General features: G+C 37.2%; 2 protein-coding genes across 2 annotated transcripts; one reads left to right on the top strand and one right to left on the bottom strand.

The window, feature by feature from the left end:
- Positions 1 to 243: 243 nt before the first annotated feature.
- On the bottom strand, positions 244 to 27901 carry LOC148673585 (cell division cycle protein 20 homolog B-like). Its single transcript, XM_088630221.1, has 13 exons — positions 27641 to 27901; positions 27400 to 27471; positions 18842 to 19070; positions 18501 to 18598; positions 15425 to 15503; positions 11070 to 11183; positions 9991 to 10187; positions 9741 to 9835; positions 7186 to 7411; positions 6641 to 6766; positions 6211 to 6328; positions 2524 to 2687; positions 244 to 2208 (listed from the first exon to the last, which is right to left on the bottom strand). The coding sequence occupies exons 1-12, from the start codon at positions 27701 to 27703 to the stop codon at positions 2572 to 2574; spliced, it is 1533 nt and encodes a 510-aa protein (XP_088486347.1). The 5' UTR covers positions 27704 to 27901; the 3' UTR covers positions 244 to 2208; positions 2524 to 2571.
- gpx8 (glutathione peroxidase 8 (putative)) lies at positions 20122 to 24095 on the top strand. Its single transcript, XM_088630220.1, has 3 exons — positions 20122 to 20405; positions 20920 to 21181; positions 22251 to 24095. Exons 1-3 carry the CDS (start codon positions 20199 to 20201, stop codon positions 22412 to 22414), a joined length of 633 nt encoding a protein of 210 aa, XP_088486346.1. The 5' UTR covers positions 20122 to 20198; the 3' UTR covers positions 22415 to 24095.

Here is a 27901-nt window from a genome sequence, read left to right as displayed (position 1 = left end):
GTGGTTACCTTACCGCAAGAGTGCAGTTTCCTCCCTATTTGAAGTGGTTTAAGATGTTGCCCTACCCAGGAATCAAATGTGTGATTAGACTACAATCTATTTAACGGAATATTTTTCTGTTACTTATTTTCTGGTTATGTTCTGTGAAAGAATAGAAATAAGTTTCAATAATGAAGATGTAGAATAGAAAAAGGATTATTATTAGTATAATAATATCTATAATTAATAATGATATTAATATAATTAAAAGAAAAATGATAGAAATTATTTTTTGTAATCAGTAGCAGAGACATGAGTAACACCTTCTGATAATTAAAACATATATTTTTTCATAACATTTATAAGAACAAAAACAAGAAAGAAAATCTGTTGTTAAATCCTAGTGTACAGTATACTGAACATCAAGAACACCAAATTTACTGTCATCATCAAGAAACTGATAAAAATGTTTTTGCAGCAGGTTTCCTAAAATTGTATTAAATAGACAAAACATATGAACATTTATTAAACAGATCAACATCAGACTGATCAGCAGAGTATTTGCTGTGAAAGACATAGGATAATAAATAATAAATAATCTTTACTCTTATATAGAGCTTTTCCAGAATCTCCACTCAAAGCTCTTTACAGGTAATGGGGACTCCCCTCCACAAATGTGTGGCCCTACCCGGGTAATCTGAGGGCAGCCAAAGTGCGCCAATACCACAGATAAGCTATCAGTGAGGAACACAACAGAGTGATGAAGCTAATACATAGATGGGGATTACTAGGAGGCCATGGCTGGTAAATGTCAAGGGGAAATTTGGCCAGGACAATGCGTTAACACCACTACTCCTGGAAAGTCAGGATCCCGGTTTTATGTTTCATTTAAAGGACGGTGCCTTTTTACAGTATAGTGTCCCCTCACTATATCAGGTCAATAGGACCCACACAGACCACAGGGTGAGCACCCCTGCTGGTCCCACTAACACCTCTTCCAGCAATAAATTTACCACTCCCATCCAGGTACTGACCAGGCTCACAGCTGCTTAGCTGTAGTGGGCTGCCAGTCATGAACTGCAGGGTGATATAGCTGCTGGCTAAATAGTGTGTGGCCATTATTGAAATAGTACGCTGTTTATATATATGATTTCCAGAAGGCTGCAGATGCTGCAGTTTGGGATTCCACTCCATTTGCCTTGTAAAGTCTTGTTAAGCATACAGTACCTCTGTTCCCTCGTATTTGAGCCCTAGTTTCCTCATCCCCCCAAGAAAATCGCAAATGTTCAATGGGCCTCAAGTCTGGTGAGCAGGCCATCCATGATATAACTGTCCTGTTCTCATCTCGCAAGCAAGCCACTGTTACACACGTGTGAGGATGTGCATTGCCCTGCTGGACGGTTGTCACACCAGGGCAGCAAGTGAAATCCCCAGACTTGGTCTGTGTGGCTCCATGCATTCAGGTTGCCACCACTTAATATAAAATTCTAGACACTCCTGCCCAGATTATCAAGTGTTAACATCCCCAGCATTCCTGATACTGCGTCATGATGCATCATGACTTATGGATTCTCAGATTGTAGCCTACTGTTGATGGAATTTGTTTGGTTATAACATTTTGACAGGTCACAAAATGTATGGGTTGATACAGACAAACTCCAATATAGCAATTGTATGAAGGCATTGTTCTCTTGATAAGCATGGACATATTGGTTCCTTTCTTTGTTTACACCAGGCTTGGAATTAAACAGGTTAACTAGATCATTCAATGCCCAAGAGTCAAAGTCGTTTGATTATAGATGTTAAGTCACCGTTATAAATCATCAGTTACTCAACATTCTGTCAAAAATATTTTAAAAGCAATAGCTCTTCCTTTCTCCAAAACTAGCGTTGCTGATGTAGTTTAGTACAGACACTCTTATACAGCACTGTAAAGGCATACTGCATGAAGTGGCACATTGAGTCATCTCTGTCAAGGAAAGAGGATTGTTTCAGAAGTTCAACATTTATGCAATGTATACAATATATAAGATAGTAATAGATAATGTCTTCAGAACTCGCTTCTGGAAGTATTTTGAATGACTATCATATGTTAAGAATATATTTGTGATTTGGAATTGCCATTGCTCAGTCAGCATACTACAACCCTCTTAACAGTACAGGGGTGATGAAGACTTTGCACCCTTTCCTCCAAAATGTGCACATATCAGGATTGCTTTTTTTCAGTGCCTACAGGGAAAAAAGGTTGGATATGAGGAAAAACATAGCTCTTATTGATAATACAGTAGAGTCATAGTATTTTGAAAAAATTGCAACTGTTGTTGCACAGGAAAAGAATATTCTAGACAACTTACGTCCACACAGCCATGGCTGTGCTCAGTTAGCTGAGTCCAGACTGAGTCCATATTTGAACATATATACAAATGACAGATTGATGAAGAATAAAGATTTGCTTTGGTATTTAAAATCAAATTTAAATAGAAAACACATCCCACTCTCTGCTCTAGAACTACTGTATGTAGGAGTTTTTGATGCCCAATTTACCTGATTTCCTTTGAAGAACGCAGAGCATGGTCATTGTCAGCTGTTGCCTTACTTCTCTTGTGATCCTCTGTTTCTCCAGATGCAAGCCATTCCGTCTGATCCCGAGGAAAAAATCTTACTTCCGCATGGGCTTAATGCTAAATTCAGAACCCTTCCATTATGTGCTGATCCACAATGTCAGTTAATGCAGGCGAGAATAAAAGAAAAAAACATATGTAGAAAATAAAGCATTATTTCTTAAAAGGGTGAACTTTAAGACAGACAGAACTTTACACTCTCAGTTCTAATGTTTGTGCACTAAATGCTTATGAAGTTCCAACCTAGGAAACTGAAAATTGTTAAAACTGAAAATACTAACTGTCATGCAAATAAATAAAAAAAATGCATGGGTTATATATGTCAAATAGAATTGTACGTTTTGCATCTTTCTGAGCTCATGAAAATGTATCTAGCTTGAGGATATCCGTAAAGAAAAAACACTTATAGTGAGAATCATGAAAGCATCCCTACTGTCTAGGAATGTCTAGGAATAATAAGAAAAAATGTTTTGTAGTTATTTTAATCCAACAGACAAGATTATATAGATCAGAGAGAATATAATCTGAGGCCAAGATGAGACTGAAAACCCCTGAGGCCTATGGAGATCAGCAAAATACACACAGTCAGCTGCATGTTATTAAATTTCGATCCACTGAAATGAGCAAACACAGAAATGAAATTTGAGTCTTCTGTATTGTTCCTGCATAACAGTTCTCAGATGCAGAAATAACCAGACAGTAGTCATCATATCAGCCTAAAGTCAGTCAATAGTAGCCATCTCTGAATTCTGAAGTCTTATCATTTTATTACATGCTGAATCCTCACTTTACATTTTGAATCCTATAAAACATTTTTCTGTTTTTTTCTGGCTTTTGAAATAATCTGCACATTGATGTGCATCCACTGCGAAATGTACTGCCAGCTAATTCTTGAAAACCTCTCGATCAGCTCTCACTGCAACATGGTCACCCGAAGGCTCATTATGGATCAATATCACCTTATTTGTTCCCCAGTATTATTCCTGTTTCGGAAATAATGCCATGTGAGCACTTCTAATTCCTAAGGATAATGGACTCACTTCCGTCTTCTTCAAATGACTAATTTTCAGCATGGAGATGTCATGGACAGCAATCTTGATTACTACTGCCCCTCCTACTGCCATTTCCATTTATCGTACTTTAGATTACATCCACAAAGGTTTTTGTAGTGGTTTAATGAGAATGGTTGTGACTCAGAGCTGGAAACAAAGCCCACGGTGGAAACAATACTTTTCAACAGGTAATCCCTTTAAGACGTTTTTGGAGCTTCTGAAAAATCTTTTGGGCTACACCAGGTAAGTTCACTGACGTTTCAGTGTCTACTGTCACACTCACGACTTAACTATGTATATTTAGATGGTCTACAATGTCTACTGTCACACTCACGACTTAACTATGTATATTTAGATGGTCTACAATGAGTTGCAAAAGTATGAAGAATCTTCTGCTGTTTTCACATTTTATTGTTTTAAAATATTGGAATATTCAATAATTTATAGTTTAATAATAAATATTTATTATAATAGTATTTATTAAAATAATATTATACCATAATATAAAATATAATATATTATAATATAATAAATATTATAAAATATGTATTAAATAATAATAATTTAATATTAAATAGTTTAATAATATATAGTTTAATAAGATAATAGTTTAATAATATTGGATAATTCATATTGGAAATTTGGCCAGGACGCCGGGGTTACACCCCTACTCTTTTCGAGAAAAGCCCTGGAATTTTTAATGACCACAGAAAGTCAGGACCTCGGTTTAAGGTCTCATCCGAAAGACAGCGCCTTTCTACAGTTTAGTGTCCCTGTCACAATACTGGGGCATTAGGACCCACACTGACTGCAGGGTGACTGCCTCCTACTGGCCCCACTAACACTTCTTCCAACAGCAACCTCAGTTTTTCCAGGAGGTCTCTTATCCAGGTACTGACCAGGCTCACACCTGCTGAGCTTCAGTGGGTTGCCAGTCGTGAGTTGCAGGGTGATATGGCTGCTGGGCATTTAGTATATATTTTAAGGATCCATTTTTCTTTTCAATTGCTTAGTTTACATATTCAGCTTGTTTCAAAACTCCTATTACCAGATTGCATAAGATGTAATAACAGATGGATAACTCATAGAAATGTAGTTTAACTTTCTTATCCAATGTGTGATTTGAAACATGTGTAATTCCAGGAAAACTGTGAGGACCAGAACTGATAAGACGTTTGACCCCTTTGACAACACAGCAACTGAACTCAGCTAGTCACCCCAGCACAGAGTGACACTATATTATTCCAGTCACTTATAACTGTTTTTGGTGTTTGCTTTTTGTTTCTCATCGTAAATATTGCACACTTGAACTGGCTGATTCACTCTAAAATTCACTCTAAAAAGCTCTAAAATGTTTTAACTATCATAGCTGCGTTGATAACACTAATCCATTACCTTGTAGATATTTAGCCACATAGGTATACATGGTAAATATTTTAATCACTTATAAATAATTTGTAATAAGAATAGTATTAGCCTTGCAGTGTATTTTTGTAAAAACAGTTCTTCTGTGGGAATTTACAATTATGTGAGATGAAATCACTGTGGTGATCTGAAAAGCGTGCCATTGGTAAGGTCAACATTTGAAAAATTTCAAATGTCATCCATTTCAACAAATATATAATAATGAATTATGTCTTGACATTTTGTGTAGATAGGAGATTAGATGTAAACAGTGGTTTTTGACTAGTACATAAAACCCACCTTGTGCACAGGACAGAAATATCAGCTCTTCCAATGTAACGTCTTGCTTTGCAAAAGACAGTTGTGCAAGTGTCTCACACATCAAATTGGTGAGGAAACTGAAGACCAATGTACCACTTAAAAATATGTCACACCACAGAAAGACAAGAACACTGTGACATGAACACTGTGTCTGTCAGGACATAGCTCGTATGGGCGTAAGGGTAAAGAAGAGCAGTTTAAATAAAATTGTTGGGGTAGCTTAATTTCAGTTTTTGTTTATTGTGATCTACAGTATATATTATGTATTTCAATACTAAAGGTTTAAAAAACCTCCAAACACGACTAATGAAAGGTTTGCTCTGACAAGAAACTTATTCAAAGCAGGGTATGTGTCTGAAACTTTCTATAGGACAAAAGTCAAAGCATTTGAAACTATGTATTCAAATAATGTTGCTTTCACCTTCACTGTTTTAAACTGCAAACAAAACTTTCATTTTCAATTTATTTTTCAAACACCCTAAAGATCCTATAAGCACAAGTTTGTGTTTAGATCATTGTCCAGTTTTCATCTCTTACTGTACTTCCTATGTGCAGAAATGTATGAAGTTCTGTAATATATGCATTTAACCCCTTGCTTTTTCATAGATATTTATCAGCTTTCCAATAGTGTAACCGTTTTTTTAAAATTGGATTTAAAAATCTAGGTTCCCTCTCTTCAGGCTTTTTATCAAGGCAAGCCTGCTTTCATGCAAATGGAGATTTGCCCTTGAAGATTCACCGAATAAATCACAAATTGCCCTAATTACCATTATGGTATTACTCCTGTCCATGAGAAAGTACATCAACAAAATTTCCATTAATTTAAGACCTACCATGCATCTCAGCCTTTTTAGTAATGGATGGAAAGTCCCAAATGCTTATTTGGTTCTGAGGGAGACCATGTCCTATTACAATTTCCTTTGTTTGGGGGACCCAGAGTAATGAGCAAACCTGGAAGAGAACAAGAGGAACTTAGATAAGTGATCATTAGACAACCTGAACCATAGTATGAGTGTTTTAAAATATGTTTGATTAGTAAAATAGTCAGGTATGAAAATTGTGCTTCTGCCCAAGATGTCCTCTGTGATTCACAATGTTAGAGTTTAAAAGAAAACTGTCCTGAAACTTTAAAAAGTTTAAGTGTTCAGGAAGGAAGATTTTAACATTGCATACTTATAGATGTTGGAAAAAGCCCCAAAGCAACAAAAACAGCCTATCAGAATCAGGAAAACTATGAAGTATGAAGTCAATATCAGCCCTTGCCTGTGAGTCAGTGGGACTGGACTTGATGCAGTTTCCTGTATGTGTTTCCCAGATTCTTAAAACTCCATCTTTCATTCCCCCGCCAACAGCCACGACTCCAGTCTTCCACGGACACCATGCCATGGCCTATAAACAATAAAGACCATAAATGCCCAGTGCTTTAGGATGGATTTCAGTTTCACAATAGCAAACCAGAGTTGTGAGATCCTCACTTCTTTCTGTGGCTTATATGGCAACACATTGTCACCTATATTCCTTACTTTTCAATGTGTTATTGATTATTTTAACATGTAGGGGTTTAGTGTATGTTTTTTTAACTCTGAATTGAGCTGGAAGTCTGCTTCAATAGTTTACAGCACTGAATTATAAGTCTGTTTAAATAGATTACAGCACTGTATTATTATGGATTTAGAAAATATTCACTTTCCATAATTAATTAATATATAACGTTGTAAGCTTTACTGCTGCTGATGTTCCATTACTATTGTGTGTCTCTTCTTAAAATGTTGTACATGATGGAAAACCTACTGTCCATCAGGCTTTACCTTTACAGCTGTGGGATGGGACATCGACTGGACGGGCTGCTGGGTCACTGTCACTCCTGGGTCATTCGGCCAGATACTCAGGATGCCGTCTGTTGACCCACTAGCGAGGTGGGCACCGCCAGGAGACCATTTCAAACTACAAATACCCTTCTTATGTCTCAAAGTGCCCACATGGTGGTGGGCTATTCTGACATCATGGTGACAGATTAACCCTAAAAGTGAACCGCTGCAGGAAAAGAAGCAATCAGTCTAAGCAACATTCTCAAAATTTAAAAAATTAAATTTCTTTACTATTAGATGAATGCCATCCAGTCAGCACTGTTTAAAACTTTTTGAGGATTATTGCTATATCATCTAGAACTAAAAGTAACAGTAATTTAAAAGAGTAAAAGTTACCTCATCTATACCAAATACTATAGTAAACCACACTAAAACATGGTGATAACATATAAAGACACCATGGGATCACACCTGAAGAAGGCCAAAACATTGTATTTTCTTTCTTTTTTTTCAGCAAAACCTATTACTTGTTCCTTTGCAGCCTACGCATGCTGACGCAGCTACCCACCTGAACTATAAGGACACCATTTCTGACATTTTTAGTGATACCGCTGTGTTTATCCATCCACCAATTTTCTAACTGCTTCAACTAATTTAGGGCCATTGGACACAAGGCAGGGTACACTCTGGATGGGACACCAGTCTGTTGCAGGGCTGACAGACTCAAACACAGACACACACACATACCAGGGACAATTTTCCCAGAAGCCAATTAACCTGCCAGCATGTCTTTGGACAGTTGGAGGAAATTGAAGCACCTGGGGGAAAATGTGAACACAAGAAGAAAATACCAACTCCATGCAAATAGCATCCCAGGTCTAGAGCTGAACCCAGGGCCCCAGTGTTACAAGCCAGCAATGCTAACCACTGCGCTACCATTCCCATCCCCATGCTTAAATGAATAATCTAGAATTTGTAACTTAAAGTAGGAAACAAATATACCAACCTATAGGCAGGTGATAATATTGCCAAACAGATGGACAGGAAATATTCTCTAACAGTAACATAGTTGTAAAACCTGAAATAAATAGGTTCTGAGACAATAAAAATGAAAGAGGATGAAAAAGAAATAGTGAATATAGGAAAAAGAGTGAAAAAGAAATAAATGAATATTTCATACATACTTTTACAATAGACTACAATAATATGCCCTGTGTTACAGAGGGATCACCATCAGTATTAGGCAATTCTATAAATAACTTACACTTGGGATTTACAGGGGTGAGGATGATTTAAAATAAAAAATATTTCAGTTGAACATGTGGGATGTTAGCGCTAGTTACGACATTTCAACTTTCACTCAAGATGGGAACCGATGCCACAGATAAGAGAACTGCAGACATAAAGTCAGTTAATAAAAAATCATTATTTTGCACATGGAAACTATAGAAAATCTATCTTCTGTTAGAAAAAGCTATTGCTAAAGTTATGTAAATGATAGAGCTAAACTAAAAGAATACATAAGAGACAGGTAATGGGAATCTTGGAAGGAAAGGTTGTGGAATAATCTATAATTACCCATACAAGCACTAAGGAAAGTTGACTCATTAAAGCATACAATATGATATATTTAGATTTCCAGAAAGATTTCGATAAGGTCACTCAAAAAATCAAATTAAAAGCTATAACAATACAAGATAATGTATGCTTGACATTATGAAAAATTGGTTAATGCACAGGAAACAGCATGGGACATTGCATCTAACTGGGCAGATTGAAGCAGTGGTGTACCACAGGGATCTGCTTTAGGACCATAACTCTCCCTGATATATAAAAATGATTTAGATTTTGGTTTAGTTAGGATGTTAGTTAAATTTACAGATGCTATAAAAATAGGGGGATTGGGAAGTACAGAAAAACAGCAAAGGAATGACACAGTCTCTCATAAACTCACCGATTGGATTTACAGATGGCAAATGAAAAAGGAATCAAAATATTTGGGTATATAGTAAAATATATACTGCATATTTCTGCTCATGATTAATAAGACCTTACTAAGAAATGTATTCAGTTTTGGTCATCGCAGTGGAAAATCTTACACTGGCAAAGTCAAGCTCTAGATTAATATCTGTTCAGCCTACAGATCACAAGTGGAATTAAATTAAATTAATCAGAACACCTCAAGAATAGGCAGGATCTCAAAGAGAATTAAGACAAAATCTTGATAAAGTGTTTTAAATTCTTCCAAAAAGTAGATGGCCTAGGGTTGACACTTTATGATAAAACTGCAGGAAGCCAATAGATGGTTAACCAACACAAAGGACTATTACCAGTGATGTACTACTAGTATGATTGCATAAGGCCTCAATGAATCCCCACAGAGGTTTGGGAAATGAACGTTCTGTAAAAACCATTGTCTGCACCTAATGGGTAGGATGTACAGTACCCAGCAGAGTTCATTCAGGAAAAAAGCACATAACTACAGTGTAACATGAAGCACATCTCTTGAGAGTGTCAAGGCTGCACGTAACAATGTGAAACATTCAAATAATTACCTGCTGAGAATGTGGTTATTCCAGCTCAAAGCACCCACAACTGAAAGGTGTCCAGTCATGTTCCTCAATCTTTTTTTCCTTTCTACGTCCCATATCTAAAAATAAACAAGCAATAATTATCTTTTAAAACTTGCAGATAAATATTCTTAGCCAAATTTAGAAATACCCCTTAACACTAAAAGTAATATAAATTTTTAAGGGCAGCCCATCTCAGGGCAGAATTCTTATTACTGTTGTGTAGTTTTTTCACCTGAACAGCACCATCACTTGTACCAATTGCAAGGAAATTGCCATCTTCAACCCAGGAAACCGAAGAAATATAGCTTGTGCCTGGTTTCGAATGGATACTGCCCTCCAACATGTGGGTTTCAGCATTCCATATATAAGTTGTAGAATCCAAAGCCAGTGCAATCAGGTTTGCAGAATTCCAGTCAAGTAGGTTTAAGTCTGTAAAATAATCACATTGATGAACGATATTATTATGGCCTGATAAAAGTGACTCAAGCGAAAATGTTTTATTTCCAGTCTGAAACCACATGCAGAGACACTTCAGACCATAAATTATGGTGATCAGATATTTAGTAAGACCTTGTTTCTCTGACCTTTCTCTGCTGCTGACCTTATTTCTTTTACCTATGTCATGTAGAACATTTCATGACCACAACAGTAATGGAACAGTTAATATACTTTGCACTTTACCTGAGAAACGTAGAGTACACTGCAAAACTATTGGGTCCCTTTAGGTTTTGAAAGGAGATACTGTATTTTAATTATTCATAAATGTTCAACCTGAACAGTTTTATGAATAAAATAAGTCAAATGAAAAAAAAAACTGCATAAGTATTCACTTCCTCTGTTTTGTTTTGGAAAATTGCACAAAATGACTTTGACAAATTACACAGTTACCTGAATGGCTTCTTTCTGTGCACAATAATAGTGGTTCACATGATTTCAGAATAAGTATACCCATCTCTATAAGGTCCCTCAATCAGGTAGTGAATTTCAAGCAAAGATTCCAGCAAATGACAAAAACAAATCATTGATAAAGTTGTAGATTGGTGCAAATCAGGAGAAGAGTATACAAATATTTATTTAAAAAATCTTTAATATATTTTTGACCATGGTGAAGTCGATCTTGAAGATGTGAAAGGCACCTAGAGTGTGCCAGACAGGCACTCCAAAGTATATAGCATGATAAGGAGGAAAATCAATATCAATTATCTTTGCATGAGGTGATCTGGTCTAAGACAAAGGGAACATTTCTTAACAAAAAGCACAAACATAATAAACTGCGGAGTTAATTCTCCATGAGGTGTTTGCACATCTTACAGTAATCATTCCTGAGTCCGCTGATGTTTAGCTGCAAGTCCAACTCTAAGAGGGCACAGCTACTTCTGTAAGGGCTGGTCTTAATGGAGAAGGGCCCCAGGCTGTTGCTTGAGCCTGTAACGATATGTATTTGTATACTGTTCAAACAAAATGACAACATGTTTTAAAAGACTGATTTTGGATGGCAGTTGAATGACTAGCTTTGGAATTAATTTGTCATCTAAGTCCACAGTTGTGCTTGGGTAGAGTCCCTGTGGTCCTCTGCAGGTTTAGTTTTTTCATTCACACATTTTACTTAGAACGTCATATACAAATGAGGGAGACAGTTAGAGTTGGGTGTCATGTGAAGTGCCTATAAAGTAAGGAAAAATGTGTTCAATTGTTATTAGTAGGGGAGTGTGCTGAAATGATTAACATTTCAGTTAATTTATTTAAATGCTTATTAAAAGAAATAATTTAAAGGTACTGTATATAATGTATATAATTATAGAGGTCTGTGCCAGACTCTTTCCACATAAATATACTCACGAGGCCATCACACAATGAGCTCATTCAATCTGGAAAACAAAAAAGTTAGTAGCACTGCTTGCTCACATGTAGTGAGGCCTGGGTTTGACCCTGAGCTGGAGCTCCTTCTGCGTGGAGTTTGGCTTGTTCAGCCTGTATTTGTGTGGGTTTTCTCCTTCCGACTCGTAAGGACATGAAAGTTATCCCCACTGTGTTTGATCCCTGGTCCTCAATATTTAACCAAATGTGACTTTAACTGCTGTATCATGATGGTCACATGTCCAACGTGGGCAGTCAGCTATGTGACTCTGGGGGCCCGACCCTGATTGAGTGAAGATGTTTTGAAACCCCTGCCCCTGTGCCTTCAGTTGCTAGACCTGTCCTTCAGTTACCAGTTTCTTCACATTGGCTTTAAATGCTGTTTGTTCATTAAAACATTCCTTTCGCTTTTTCATATTAAAAAAAAGTTTTTCATCCCTCTCGCAGGTACAATTTTGTCCTCTCCTTTCATACTTGTAATTTATTATGTTACACTTTATTTTAGTATACTTTCTAGACCTTATGACCTAGCAATTGAAAATTCTTCTGATTGTTCTTGTCCAGGGTCAGACACTGGAAACACAGCTCAGAAGCCATGAGTGACAGACAGAAAATGTGATCAGTGACTCCAGTAAGGTTCCAGAACTATGCAGAATAGAAAACACCCTGATTAAGACCATTGCTTTTGTGTGATCTCAGAAACCAGCTGGAAACTCACTAAGGCAGAAGTGGAGCATCGGACACCCAAGGAGATCCATTTTATCTGCATTTATAATTGCATGTCCCTCCTCATCTCTCTTTCCAGAAGTGAAAAGGCAGGAACTGCACAAGGGTACTGAAGTCCAAACTCAGGCAAATCAGGCCTACACTTTGAGAAATGAAACAGGCATTTCTAACACTGAAAGGACCGGAAGTAATTTTAGGAACAGAGGGTTGTGTTTTTATAGATGAGAGAACATTTGTTTCTGATTAAAATCCACCAAGCATCTGATTCAGGCAAACACACCTCCCATTTAAGCAAAAGATCTAGACAGAAGACCCTAGTAAAATGTCTTTTCTTGTGCAGAAACCAGTATCAACTCCCTTAACAATTGTTTGACTCATATGTAATGTTTAGTTTTTATTTTCTAAGTCTCTCTTTTGCGTATTACTCTACCGAGTAAGTAGTAGCTTTTAAGTAGCTTACTTAAAGTAAGCTACAAAAAAGAAACCACTTAGCAATCTTCAAAAGCATTCGTGACTGTCAGAGAAGTTTTTAGAACTTTGATTATTTGTTATATTGATTAAGTCAAGTGTAAGAATTTCTACATTTAAACTTTCTCTATAACAATTAATGTGAATGTGAGCTATATCAGTCAATATTACTAGACTCCCCACCCTGAAATTTCGAACACTACATACTTCTAAATTAGTCATTTTGTTTTACACCGACTGGAAATAAGAATGCCTTAAACTGAAATCAGCTGGTAGCAATGGAAAGAAAAAAGCATCACCCTCCTTCTGCACAAAGGCTGACTTTCGAGATGAATCGAGGTGCGGTTAACCCAAACGTCTTTGAAAAATGTTCTCAAGGGGTCTTTATTCTGTACACATCTCCTGCTTTGGTTTTATTTTAACATCAAACACCAGACCCCTTAAATACCACAGGAAATGTCATGTCCTGTTGCGAGCTGTTTGTCCTGCTAATCTGCGTCTCACGGTTGCAGTGCTATAAGAGTTACAGCAACATTTTGAAACTAAGTGCAGTTATTTAATTGCATTATTGTGATTTTACATTTTATGATACAACAGTTATTTCTATTCATGTCATGATACACCAGTTTTACCTCAATGCTCCCTTTTTTTAAGGGCTGGTCTATTCTAGTTTTGCTGGTCCATTTTTAGATTATTTCTTGCCTGATAATGTCTCTCACTCTCTTCACACACACACCCATACAACTACTTTCCATGATTGCTGGCAAATCAGAAGACACTTGACCTACAAACATATTTCACTGGCTGCCTGTAGGCACACAAAGGATGAGGTTATTAACTAAAAAACAACCCTTCAACCTACATCTAAATAACGTACATAAACTAACTTCTAATATATTGAAACATCAATTCTCAAAATACAAAATCCATATAAAAAGCTAAATGTATATCTAATGTATACAGTATCTCATAATGCATATATGCATATAATATATATATAACAAGCAAGTTATAAAAAAATATATTAAGCAAGAAATATTAATTTTTAATATGTCAGAACCTGGAAAATACAGCACATATAACTAAAGATGATAGAACCCTGCAACCACAAGCTACAGTAGCTATGGCAGCTCTCCAAACACAAACCGGGATGAAGATTGGAAACAAATTATATAAATAATTTATAACCCCCCCCCGCATTTTTCATACTGATTATCAGATGTAGAAGTAGGTTCTATATTCCATGTGATGTATACTACAAGCTTTAATTTTTTTCTTGTTAAAAAATCACCTACATTTTTTGGGGAAAAAACATGGATCTTGCAACTTTAAAAAACTTTTTCACGAATTTGAAAATCATTTTGCCACACTAGGGCTTCATGTTTAATATTAATTTACTGTATGACAAAACAAAAATGAAGACTATTTGACTGATGCTTTCATACAAAGCAAAATACAGTTGCACCCATTCGAAAACCATTAGGTGGCGTGGCTTACTCAAGGCTCCAACAGAAATGCCTCACCTGGAATTAACACCCACCACCTTCCAGTGATTACTCCTGAACCCTAAACGCTAGGGCACCTCAACAATCACATAAGCACTAGTCATAAAGTCAGTTTGACACAATACCAGCTCGTTGAGAAACTAATAAGTAACAGTACAATTTTGGGTGGCGTGGTAGGGGAAGTGGTTATCATTCTTGCCTTACTGTGCTGGGGCCCTGGGTTCAATTCCATAATATATGCATATTCTACCTGTGTTTGCATGGGTTTTTACCTGGTGATGCAGTTTCCTCCCACAATCCAAAGACATACTCGCTCGTAGGTAAACTGTCCCTGGTGTGAGTGTGTGCATCTGTATCTGTATTTGCCTTGCCATCGACTAGTGTCCTGTCCAGGGTGTATACTGCCTTGCGCCCGCTACTTGCCAGGATATAGGCTCTGGCTCCCCCACTACCCTTTATTGGATACAGAGGTTAGAAAATGAATGTAAGTACAATTTTATTTACATTTATTAAGGACAGGCTGAGAAATGCCTCATCCACTTCCCATCATGAGGAATGAATCCTGTAGTATGGAACAGTGTCACACACAAGCTTCCCAGAGTGCACAGCTTCTGCCCCAAGACAGACTTAATGAATGGAACTAGAAGTAACTATAAGGAATACATGATAAAAGCTAAGGGCTTTGGCAATTTCACTTTCATATGTTGGTCTATTAGGCTGATATCTTCTTCTGAGAAGCAGTTTAAAGGCATCAAACGAATATCAACTCCACCACCTGTATTTTATCTAAATCTTTCAAGCAAGATGGGCTGAACGGGCATTTATTTTGTTCTCAAAACTTTGTGGTGATGATCAAGGGTAAGAGGGTAACTCTCAGAAAGAAGTTTCAAATACTGCAGTAACTTTTAAAAGAAGCATCACTAATATTGGTTAAGTATACCTTTCTTTTTTTAATTTCAGTAATTACAATTAATGTTCATTTAAACTCTACAAAACAAAATATTTTACAAACAGGAGGAGCCATTCATTTCATCTGGCTGGCTTGGTAGTAGTTAAATGATCTGAAGATGTCATCCATCATTTTCTTTTCCCACAACCCAAGTCACAAACCTTTAATAAAGCTTACACACATTCTTGTAGTTTTTTCTAGATCTGTTTTCTTCTCAGGACAGCTGTTCAACAAGTAGTCCTGTAGGGAAACAAACACAAAATCCAGTATTAGCAGCAAATCCAGTATTAACAGCATGCTAAATTATTTTCTCAGTCAACGGATAACAGATAAAATAAATTTGCAGATCAGTGCTCTGTAGAACACAAAGTTCAGCCTCCTATTGTGACCTGTACTGAACAACAATTAAAATGAACCAATAATTTACTATACTATGATTCTCTGATTCTCTGGAGCCGTGATAGCTCAGATGGCAAGGGTGTCTAGCTCCTGACTGGAAGGTCCTGGATTCAATCCCAGGTAGGGGCAAGTGATGGAGCTTGCTCTAATTCCTTCCAGACAGCTCCCAGGTCCACTCAGCCTGCTTTCCAAGTGAGTACCAGGGGTAAGGCCAGCTGGAGCATGATGCTGACCACATCACCTCCACTTCCAGTGTTGGATGGTTGAGAAAAACCCTTACCCCCTATTCCCCCATGGGCCTTTATGGCCTGAAAATGGACCTACCCAACCTACTATGATTCTCTATCCATCCATTTATTAACTGCTTTATCCGATACAGGGTTGTGGGAGGTGCAGGAAACTATCCTGGCAAGCAACAGAAAGCAAAGCAGAATACACCCTGGACGTATAGATGTCTATTCAAGTTCTGTATTGTAGTACTATCAGTCTTAATATAGTGCTCCCTGCATTGACCCAGGTGAACTGTGCCACGCATGCATTTGACCAGCATGCTACACTTAAAAACGGTACACTTGATCATAAATTATCCGTTTTTGTTTTTTTTACCGGTTAAAATTAACTCAAGTTTGGATTGGTAGCGGCCTCTAGCGGCAGTAACGGAACTGAGAGGCACTGGTTTATCTGTAATACATGAAAAAAGCCTTTGGTATTGGGAAAGTGAAGTGAAATGTGGCATATTTGTCTTCTACTATTGAAATTCATCTTTCATATGAAAGAATATATACAAGGCAAAAGTACAGAATAATCAATTTATTTCTGGATATTCTTGTACATACATGTTAAACCATGTTAGAACAAAAATAAAAGTTCTTCCCCTCCTGGGTTTCAGGTCAGCAATAGGTTTGGGAGAAATAAAGTAAATTAATGTATCTGGTCACATACTGTATGCCTTGCACTGACTGCTTCAACTCCAAGATGCCTTGGCCAGTTAAAAGGTTTCCATTTCTTCTTCCAATTGAACTCCTTGATTAAGCATGCAGTATGCTTTAGGTCCTTGTTTTGCTGCAGGGTGAATTCTTTGTCTGGAGTTGGGAGACTTTTTAATGGTCATGGGCAGACAAGATGTGTCTTTACACTTCAGAATTCTGTGCCGGTCATTATCACTTACATCAAAAGACCAGTGAGCCAGTTCCAGAGGGTGCTTTACATACTGAAACAATTAAATCTACCTGCACAGGTGAGGCTGTGTGCCTGCAGTCATCAGCAGTTCCTTTCTTAATCCATACTTTTACCTTTCTGTGACTTCGATAAAGGCTTTTCTTTGTCTTGTCTGTCAAAAGAACTGTTGTGCTTCATCTAGAATTTACAAAGAATTATAAAGTCTGCTGTTTCTGTTTTTAGTGCTGAAGAGAGGCTTGCATCTTGCAGTGTAGTACACAGGGAACTAAGACACTTTTACCTGTACTCTGCAGATTGTCTACAATTTCTTTGGCTATTATTTTAGAGTTTAACTGCACAGTTCTAATGTTTTTTCTGTCATCACCTTGTTGTCTTTCTTGGATGACCTGGTCTTTGCTCATTTTTATACTCCTTCAGTGGTTTCTTTTTTAAAAGACATTTCGTGTTGTTGATCCAGCTTTTCTGCAATGCTACAAATTGTAATCTTCTTTGTTCTCATCTTAACAATGTTTTGCTTTTCCATCATAGACAACTCTGTAGTCTTCATCTTAGTTTATGCCTTTACATACACAACTCTTGAATCGTTTCACAATAAATGCAACATGAAATACCTGAGCAATCAAAAGCGCCTGTGTAACGCATTCTACACGCACGCATTCCACTCATTCTCGCATATCCACGCGAACCCGCTTTCACAAACGCTCACGCCGTCAGTGATTAGCCTATCACTTTTCCCTGCATTCACTAGTTTAGTTCCCCTTTTCCTCGTTCGCTAGTGTGGTTAGTCTCCCTGGGCTTCAGTAGTGCACGTATTTCTTCAACACTTTTCTCTTTTTTCCCCCCGATTATTATTGACCTTTGTCTGTTTCCTGGTTTCTCGCTCTCGCTTTACGTCTTCGGGTTTGTTTGCTTCGTTCTACTGCTCTCTACCGGTTTTGGGGCTTTTTTTTTTTTGCTCGTTTTTTGGTTTGAAATTTATGCCTGATTGTTTTTGGGCTTTGGTACTCCCCTTTTAGCCCTGCACGGGGTCTTTTTACTCTACCATTCCTGACAGCCGTTTGTCCCATTATTTATGCTCACGGGAAATGGTAGGGGGGGGAATGAAAACGGATGATATTGTCCTAAGATGGTTAAACATATATGCAAAACAATACCCAGACACAACAGCAGTAATTCTATACTTTTGCCTCATATTAATCATTTGATCAAAAATACAAACTTCATTGATAGAAAGCAAAAATTTAATTTCAATGTCCCAATACGTAGGCTTTTAACTCTATAGCTGATTTTAAAGTATTAATCGTCTAAGGGAGGGATTTGATGTCACAGCCTCGTGGGTGTAAGTCAGCTATTGTATGCTCTGCCCCAGCAGGTTTTATGGGTCACACTGAACGCATCAATTTTTAAATACCGGGAATACTTTTATTTGACCACTTAAGCATATGTTGAAATCTGGAAGTTCTACATGTGAAGTAAGATTGTATGTTCAGCACCTCCACAATGACACTTTTTATATTAACTTTTCAAAACCCCGCGACAGGTATTGCAGTCACAAGATATCCTTTATAAAAGAATACATCGATTTTGTTTATTTTAAACATTATTAAATAAATGTTTATTTTGATTTTCCTAAACAAACCAAAATTAGCACTAACATACCTGTTTCTTAATAGGTGTAGAGGTGGTCTTTGAAGGGTCCTTACCCAAACTGTTGTCAGACTCCCTTACGTTATTATCCTCAATTTCAGGCGTGGACTCTACGAGGACAAAATACACGTTAGTAACTATCACTTATGCAAAGACAAGTCCTACCATATTCATGCTGTATGTTTGGGATACGTGAAACGTTATTTAAAGCACGTTTGAATGGGACCCACAATGCAGGGCAGATCTACAATGTAGAAACATAAGCTTTCCAGAAAGTCAAAATAGTTTACAATAAAATAAAAATTGGACATTTATTTTAGTCACCTATTTTGAAAAAAATATCTAAAAGGCACCTTGACGTATTATAGTCGGCTCGGAGTCCACCAGGGTGAGCTGAGACTTCGAGCTTCCTTCTGGAGAGAGGTCCAGAGACAGCCTTTGACAAACGGTGTCGTCGTCTACAGTGTAGGAGTGCTGCCACCCCGTGGTGACGGGGCTACTCGCAATGGGGTAGCCGCGGCGTAGTTTTTTCACAATTCTGCTTTTAAATCTGGTGTATGATGTTTTAGTGCCATCGGTGGTCTAAAAAGGAAAGAAAATATACGTTTTAATAACTGTACCGAAAATGTAATACTGCACTGTTTGGTATAATTTGTAATGGTATAATTTCTTAATACTGTAGAAAATATGTTCATTGGTTGTTTTTACTTGCCTTGAAGCTATGTACTGTAAGTGTCAGCGTTCATGGGGGTTATTAAATCATGTGATTTACTATATAAAGAGAAAATAAGGGAAACGAGAGGATTTTTCTCTCTTTCTCACACCCGAAGAAGGCTCCACAGCCGAAACGTTGTGTTTCTCTTCTCTTTTCAGCATGGAATAAACCTTTACTTCTCTTCAGCTCTGTCTCATTCTTCAAAGTTTGCTATCCCGAAATTGCAAACCTTTGATTTGGTCTCAAGCTGCAGCGTCTCAAAGTACACTTCAAACACACCATTCTGTGATCACAGTGCCCTAAAAAGGTTCTATCGCCTCAGTTCGCTTTCTGTCTCAGATATCTGAAAACACTAGATCCATACAATCAATCCAAGGTGCTCAGTAAAACAACAACGGTTAACCGTGCTGATCATTTCAGTTTCTGTTGCTGACATTGCCTAAAGATTGTATCCCATCTGCGTGGGTAAACTAAGTTAAAAAACGCTGCTTCTTTTGCACAGAATTACGCATAGTATTACGTTCGTTACACGGTTCTACATTGGAATTAACATCTGCAGTTGTTGGGCTATAAAATATTCACAACACTAGAACTTTAGAATTGTTTATGAGTCTGGCCTGTATATACAGTATATGCTTTCTTAGACTCTTATCCCACTAGGTTACAGTCTGAAACTGACTACTCTGTGATATATAGTGCTACTTCACCCACTACATAGAGCGAAATCAAGAGTTAAATAGTAGTTATCGACAAGTCTATTACAAAAACATTGGGCGCATTTCTTTGCTGAATGGACTTTATGCCATTAACGTGTAGGTCCATGGATGAAAATTACAATACAGGCCACAGGAGGCGAATCCTTCTCTTATTTAGTAGCCTGTTCATCTTAAACTTCCGTGTAATCTGATGCATCTTCCAGCTCTGTTGCTGTTGAGCCAGGCAGCACAGCTCCTCCTTGCATTCCTCCTCGACATTTGGACGTGTCTTGCACCAAAATGGATACCCTGTCATCTTATCCTTTAAAAAGTTCGGTTCCAAAAGCAAGAATGTTTCTTGTTTTATTTACGATGACGATATGCACGGCGGGTTTATTTTTATTGCAGAACAAACTTTTCAAACCCCGAAAAAATAAAGATTTTTACTCTTTAGAAGTACGGGATCTGAGAGGAAGAACCGTTTCTTTGGAGAAGTACAGAGGAAAAGTAAGCTGCAAAATATGCAATTCGTTTTGTTGTGTAATTCCGTGTAATTTCATAAATGGGACATTTTAATATAGCTTTGACTGTCTATTTAGGCAATAATTTCGAGTATGTTTCATTATTTTGGATAATGCCAAAGCTTTGTAACGGAGAAATTCCCAGTTTCCTAGAGATACTCACTTTCGTTTTTTAAATGCATGCAATTAGAATCACTATTTTTTTCTGTTTTGAATCTTTTATGTTGTTGCACAGTTACGATTCTCATGAAGTACAGAATGATCGATACATTAAGTGATTGCCAGTCAATTATTTTTTTACAGCATAATCATGATGTAATATTATTAATCAACAGGCGCCAGCAATAATATTACTACATTGGGGCAGACCGTGCCTATAACTGTGCTATTTAAATAACAATAGGGCAGTCTGAGGTTTTGCGTATCTCTCTTGCCTTAGTAGCATTGTAAGTCAACTTTCTGTATTTGTCAAAGCAAAGTACTGTCTGCTGCTTTTGCAGGCATCACTAGTTGTAAACGTGGCGAGTCACTGCGAACACACGGAGCGGAACTACAAAGCCCTTCAAGAAATACACCGAGAGCTGGGGACCTCTCACTTCAACGTCCTGGCCTTTCCCTGCGGTCAGTTTGGAGACACCGAGCCCGGGTCAAACCGGGATATCGAAGCTTTTGCAAAAGCAAATTACGGCGTCACTTTCCCCATTTTCGGCAAGATTAAGATAATGGGTTCAGAAGCTGACCCTGCTTTCAAATACATTACAGGTAGGGTGAATTATTGATTATTATTATTATACTTCACGAGGTATCTATGAGGGCAGCCAAAGATTGTGTGAAAGTATAATCGATTTATTGAGCTTGTGGAAACCTGGTTTAACTCGCTTAAGTGAGGGCCAACCTCCCGGCTACAGGACAGGAAGGCTAGGACCCCCATGTCCGGTGAAAAGGCGATCAAGGTGTATTTGCAAAGGGTGAGATGGGGTATATATATGAGAATCTGAGAAATTACGTAAGGATTAGTTACAGTTCGTTGGGTGCGGAAACTTGAGTTGGCTGGCTGCTCTCATCCCTCCCGAACTCTCCTTAGGACTCCATCAAAAGTTTGCTAGAGTTAGTCATTACTCACAAAGCATGCTTTAATAACTTGCAATTTATTGAATGTCTGACTTAATATATAAATGGAATACACAATCCATACATAAAAACTCTAGCAGGTTTTGTGGTCTCTTTAAATATTCAGGTTCTTAAGAACAAGGAAAGGTTTCATTTAGGTAAGGGCTCTAATTGTAACAAAAGCAGAAACTCCCTGGCCCTCCAAGACTGGGGTGTTCGCACTGCCGATATGAAATAGAATACATGGTATTCAGCTATATCTTGTCATCGAGTTAACAGAGTTGTCTTTTTAGCAATTGTGTGTACAGTTCAGGTTCTTTAAGGCTATTGCAACACTGCCATAGCCAGTACACCAGAACAGAGATTTGCTGTGTGAACTTGGACTGTAAAAGAGTATACAACTAGTAATTATTACAAGAAAAATATCAACAAATGCATCTAATTGAACGCCAACAACAGGGTACCAAACTATTGCCTAATAATTGATCTTTCTGGTCTTAAACGATCTTTTCTTTTAACTCTAAGGCCTTATCTTAGAAAAATCCCTATGTGCCACATCACTACTGTACAATTGAATTTTGTTTTGGGTTTTAGACCAATGATCCAAAAAATGTATTTTGTTTTTATCTTCAGGTTCATTTTTGATACTCCTACATTATTCAGATATGACCGAAAAACATAAGAAAGATTCAAAGTATTATCTTTTTTTTTTTTTCAACAGACTCGGTACAAAAGCTTCCAAAGTGGAACTTCTGGAAGTTTCTCATTAACCCGGATGGACATGTGGTGAAGTACTGGAAGCCTGAAGAACCCATAGAGAACATCAAACAAGAGGCTGCAGCTTTAGTGAGAGAGATCATCCTGAAGAAGAGGGTAGAGCTTTAAAGGTTTAACACGGTATCCAAAGAAGAACTTTGTGTGCCTTATTCACTGCATCGCAGAAGGCCTTTTCCTTCACTCTGTTTGCCAAGATGAGTTGTACATTTCATTTTTTAATCGAGACGCATATGGAAATGTTTTGTGGCATATGGAATATTTCCGAAAGCAACATATGTACATTCTCACAAACGATTCTTTGGATATCTGGTCCAGGTTATCTCTGTTCACAATTCTGACCAGTTGTGGTGGCCCACCTTGTGCTTATACCTGAAATGAAATGTTTTCAATAGAAAGTGTTAATTTACACTTTGGAAATGTGAGTTAAAAATTCAGTGGAGAGTGCGTCTCATGTGTGGTTGTGTGACTTGTGTGGTTGTGTGAGAAATTACAGGTAAACTGAAGATGTGCTTGGGATCACAGTGACCAAAGTAGTCTTTTTCTATAAAATTGTAAAAAGTGTCATTATTGAGATATTTTCATTGTTCTGCAAACCACTGTGTTAATTATAAATGCCATTTTTGTATTTGCAGTTTTGCTAAATTGTACATTTGAAGTAGAGTTAAAATATAGGTGTGAACTAAGATTCCAATGATGTGTGTTATTGGTGGGATTGTAAGTGATTGATTTTTATTTACTGGAGATTTGTTCCTGCTTGTTATTAAAAGTGAAAGAAAAGGTTATACTATAATTTGAACAGTATAGTTCGATTGAAATCTTTTAAGGCTCATCAAAATGTGATTTAAAAGTCTGATGTTTTATTTGGTTCTATAAAATGTGGTTAATTCATTTTTGGGGAAGAAACCAAAGGATTCATGTTTAATGTTTTGCATTGTTAAGTTATGTAGCAATTCTAATTTGAAAGCCAATTAAGCCTTTCACTTAATGAAATATGTATCAATACTTTGAACAATTCTTATGTGTGGGTTATTCATAAGATGTAGATATTGTTGGGTAAATCAGGGCAGATTTAATTTCTTTGGTATTAAAATGTGGAGCTCTAAAACATGCTTCATTGTGCATCTCAGGGACATGAATGGAGGGCCTTGAAACAGAAAATACAACTAAGAGAATCGCTGTAAAGAGTGATTTAGACATGAAATTATAGTTGATATGCAGTTATGCACTGCAGTATTCGGGAACTGTAAAATTTTAGGTAAATTGAGTGTTAAAATTAGAACTCAAGTCACTCTTACAGTTTTTGTCACCTTTAACAAAAGGAGACTGCTGACATTATCATAGTTATCAATTTGTGTTGGTGATGAAACTCTGTGCTTACTGTTTAGGTTTTGCAGTTTTTGGATTAATTGGACAGATGAAGGAAAAATCATTGGGATTTTTTGTTTTATCACACTAGATTGAATTTATGCATGATAAGCTTCAGGAAACCCAAATATATTATGTGGAAAAAAAACATTTCAAGTACTAAAGGGGTAAACTACCTCTAGTGAAAATGCAGCTACTTATGTTTTTATCATCTGAGACTGGAGAGATAAAGAGAGCTATTCGTAAACAGATAACATCTGCATTGAGTAAAACCAAAGACTATAGGGCATTTAGCCCTTTGGTTATTTTGCTGGAGTACATTGTAATGTCTATTATTAAAGTGTCAAACACTTTACCTGTTGCTAAAATTGTTCCCCAATTGATTAATTAAAATTCCAGAGGATGTGAATTGAAACAAAAACAATCATAATTGTTTTGCTCATTGTATTTTTCAATACATATAATCCATGGAGACCATTAGAAAATAGTACTGTTAGGAGCACTCTATTGTTACCTATTAAATATCATTCCACTAGTTTGAAAATTATTAATTATTTGTTATCAGTAATCAAATATTGATCTGATAACACAAGAGGATTTGCGCATCAAGACTGAGAAAAGACGTCTGTTCAATCTGTTCAAACATAAAGTTTATGGGGCCTAGATTAAACTTCACAGCCATGATATTGAAGCAGATTTCCTGGTATCTTTCAAGAAACGGATGTATGACATTTTCAGATCAATAAGCTACCGGCCATCAAACAAGACAGAAGAACCAATTATTTGTTTTGTGTAGAATAGTTTCTAAGCTCTTGGAGCAGATCTGAATATTTTTCTGTCTGACAGATAATCTACCTTTAGTTTCTCAATAGCCTTAATAAGGCTACTGATCTTTTGCAAGAATTAGCAAATAACTGGATTAATTCCCAGGATCTACCAGGAAAGCAGTGGGCTAAATGTCTGAATTGCCTCCTATTTTTGCAACCTTTTTTATGTTCATAATGCTGTCATTCTTGTTTTTCACAAATTTCTATCAGAACTTTGCAAATAAACACATAGAACTCATACATCAGATTATGAATGCCTCCTATTTGCCAAATCAGAAGAATCCTGTTCCTTGAAGCTTTAATTAAGTGTAATAGAAATAACAGCTACAGCATTTCATAAACAGAATTAACCAAACACAGAGAAAGGATATCTGTATAACACTCAAAATTGTTGCCTAGTCCATACTGTACAGTATCTACAGTACATCAAAGGTCATATACAGTAGAATAATTTTTAAGTAACTTAACATAGTAATACTAATACTATGTAATATTAATGCATCACTTATGTCAGTAATAACCTTCCTAGACTGGAATCACCAAATTGTTAGTCATCTTGGCTCATCACTACCCACTCCCACCCCCCAGGAAGAACAAGATTTTGCGCATAATCTGACATGTCCTGTCCTAGTTGCTCTGCACGTGAAATTCTGCAGCTCCAAAGTAATTGGCAGCAGAGGTGACGTTAACCGATGGAGCAATGCTGGCTCTCTGGTGGCCAGCGTGCTCCAGGGGTTGGACAGCAGGAAAATTATATTATGTGCAAGAAAAGCCCATCCAGCCTTGACAGTTCTCGGTCCACCGTGCTCTGTCTCAATCCTCGTTCACTGTTGGATAATTGTGCAGCCTGGCCAGACGACAGGGCTCAACTTGCACACTCAGAACGTGCAATTACTACATGAGCCTCGGATTTTTTATGAGTCATACAATACAATACTTGTGTCTCCCCAATTAGAAGTCACAATTTACTGCATTGCCCTCGGCAAGACTGTACTATTGAATGAAGACCTTAATGTCAGATTGTTGAATTTGAATTTGTGAAAGAGCACACGCCAATAAAAAATACATCTAGCTACTAATTAAACTGATGTTTTGTGATGATAAAGTTTCTTAAAAGCATTTTACTGTATTTTTTTTATAAAACGTGCATGGCATGTACTGATGTGGAAGTGCACATAGCTGCTGTTTTGTATGTCACAGCCAGCTATTGATACACTGCCTAATCATCACACACGTTTGTTGCTGTCTTTACTGAAGATTTAAAGCACATGTCTGTACTACCACTATCGGCATCTTCTCTCACATGACAATATTATGTTAGTGTACAGATGCAATGTACAGAAAATCCCAGTAAAGCAGTGGCATGAATACATCTAACTGCAGAGCTTTCTGCAGACTTATATCTAAGAATAAGACAAATGTAGTAAAAGAAAACTTACAGGCAAGTTATACTGAAGTTCTCTATGACAAAACGTTACTTAAGATATTTAACTAAATGAGAGGTTTTTCACAAAGTCTGTTTTTGTCCATTGATTCGGTTATTTATATGTTAATATGTGGTCAAATGTAATACGTGAGTTTGCATGTTTTCTGAGTACTTTTCAAAACCATAATGGTTGGAGTATGGGCAGCAAGAGGGCAGTAAAAAAGTAAGCTGGTGAAATAAATTAAACCAGCTAACATTTCACTGCCTCCCAGCCACTCACGATCACTGGTAAGATTTGTTCCTCTGGCCGTTGAACTGGCTGTTTCCAAATGCGCGGTGAGACAGCAGTTGAATTCTGAGCTGGTAACAGGTTTACAACCAGCTAACGCTACACTGCCTTCTAACCTGCACACAGGTCTTCAGAAGGATCACACTTCAGCGTGCTCTGATGACTCGTTTGCTCTGCAGCAGGTGGCAAAGTAGTAGCGGCTGCTTCCGACAGACACAGCAGCCAGCTAACAGTACACTGCCTGCCTGACACAGGCACTCCTGAAGAAGAAGGAACTGGACGTGACATTTTCAGACTGACGCGAGTGTTATGATTTTTCCAGCTTCCGATGTGTTGGACCTCCATTTTTCATGCATCTTAGTACCCTTAGTGCCCTTCTTCTTTTTCCTAAATTAACATATCTGCTGACCAGTATTATACTTCCTAGACAAAAATATATCTGTACTGCTCACATTCTAAAGAATGCCACTTCTCTATTCCTCAAAGACATTTCTCATACCCACTGCCACTTTTTTAAATGTGGTTTGCAGATGCAGGCTTTGGCACCATACAAGTGTCAATCTGGGTACAACTAATAAGCACTGACATATAACTTGAGGGAAAAGCTACAAATGTGAACATGAGTTGAGCGGTGGTATTGATTGCAGCAGGGTGGAGTGTAGCCAATAGCTGTCAAAAAACACAACAGCCAGCAGAAGTACACTGCCACACTGATACAGTCCAGAGAGCAATGCAGGACAAAGGCTCAAAAATGTAACGCCTACCAGGAACTGTTTTTACTGTATTGGAAACATCCTGTTATACCAGTGTAGACCAACCTGTTTCGTCCAAGGTCATAATTTAGAAATTCACATGGAATTTGAATGGTCATTCCAGTGCTGTCAGAATAATTGTTTTTCTACAAAGTACATGTATGATGTATTAGTCCAAGTGTCTCTGTCGATCACACAAGTGAAAATTAAAATTCTGTGCTCATCATTAACGAATATCTCTTTGCTGATAATGTGGTCAAAATAAACCGCCAGCTTTATTCCTTTTTGTATGACATGACAGAAAAGATCATTTGAATGTTCTACTCACATGCTATGGAACAGAATATAAATAGCATTCTCTTCAAACATAACAGCCACATAATGATTACACTTGTAAATTAGCTTAAATTTTAAACATTCGGGTACACTCTTACCTTTCCAATCTTGAGAGGATAGTGTCTCTTGGTCTTTATGAAATCTTTAGCAAACGTTTTCATAATCGTTTCCTGTGTAAACACAAATAACACGTTTCGCTGAGAGAGAGTAGGTTGGATACAATACAAATTATGTTGCCAAAAAATTGTTTGCAAGAGAACAAGAGTTTACAAGAGAAATTGTGTCGCTCTTGTTGTATTTTATGTATACTATACCAGAAATCAATTTACATTAACTTACCCATACAATGGTGTCATCCGTTTTGATCTTAAAACGGGAAATTCTCTCCAGCTTCCATTCCATTTTTAAACAGAGCTAAAACTGTAATCGTGTTTACAAAGTACTATATTTTCAAGAATATGAACGGATTTTTAAAATAAAAGTATGTATATACTTTTTAAGAACACGTTATCTTTACACGGACGTACTTTTCTTCTAAATACTTCGTCGTGGTCTCTGCTGTCCCTCTCACCTATGTGAAAACTACATACTGTCCTACCC

Source organism: Lepisosteus platostomus, chromosome 4 (genome assembly GCF_059453375.1).
Source record: "Lepisosteus platostomus isolate fLepPlt1 chromosome 4, fLepPlt1.hap1, whole genome shotgun sequence".
In the NCBI taxonomy this organism is placed as follows: domain Eukaryota; kingdom Metazoa; phylum Chordata; class Actinopteri; order Semionotiformes; family Lepisosteidae; genus Lepisosteus; species Lepisosteus platostomus.
This window is presented reverse-complemented; position numbering and strand designations above follow the sequence as displayed.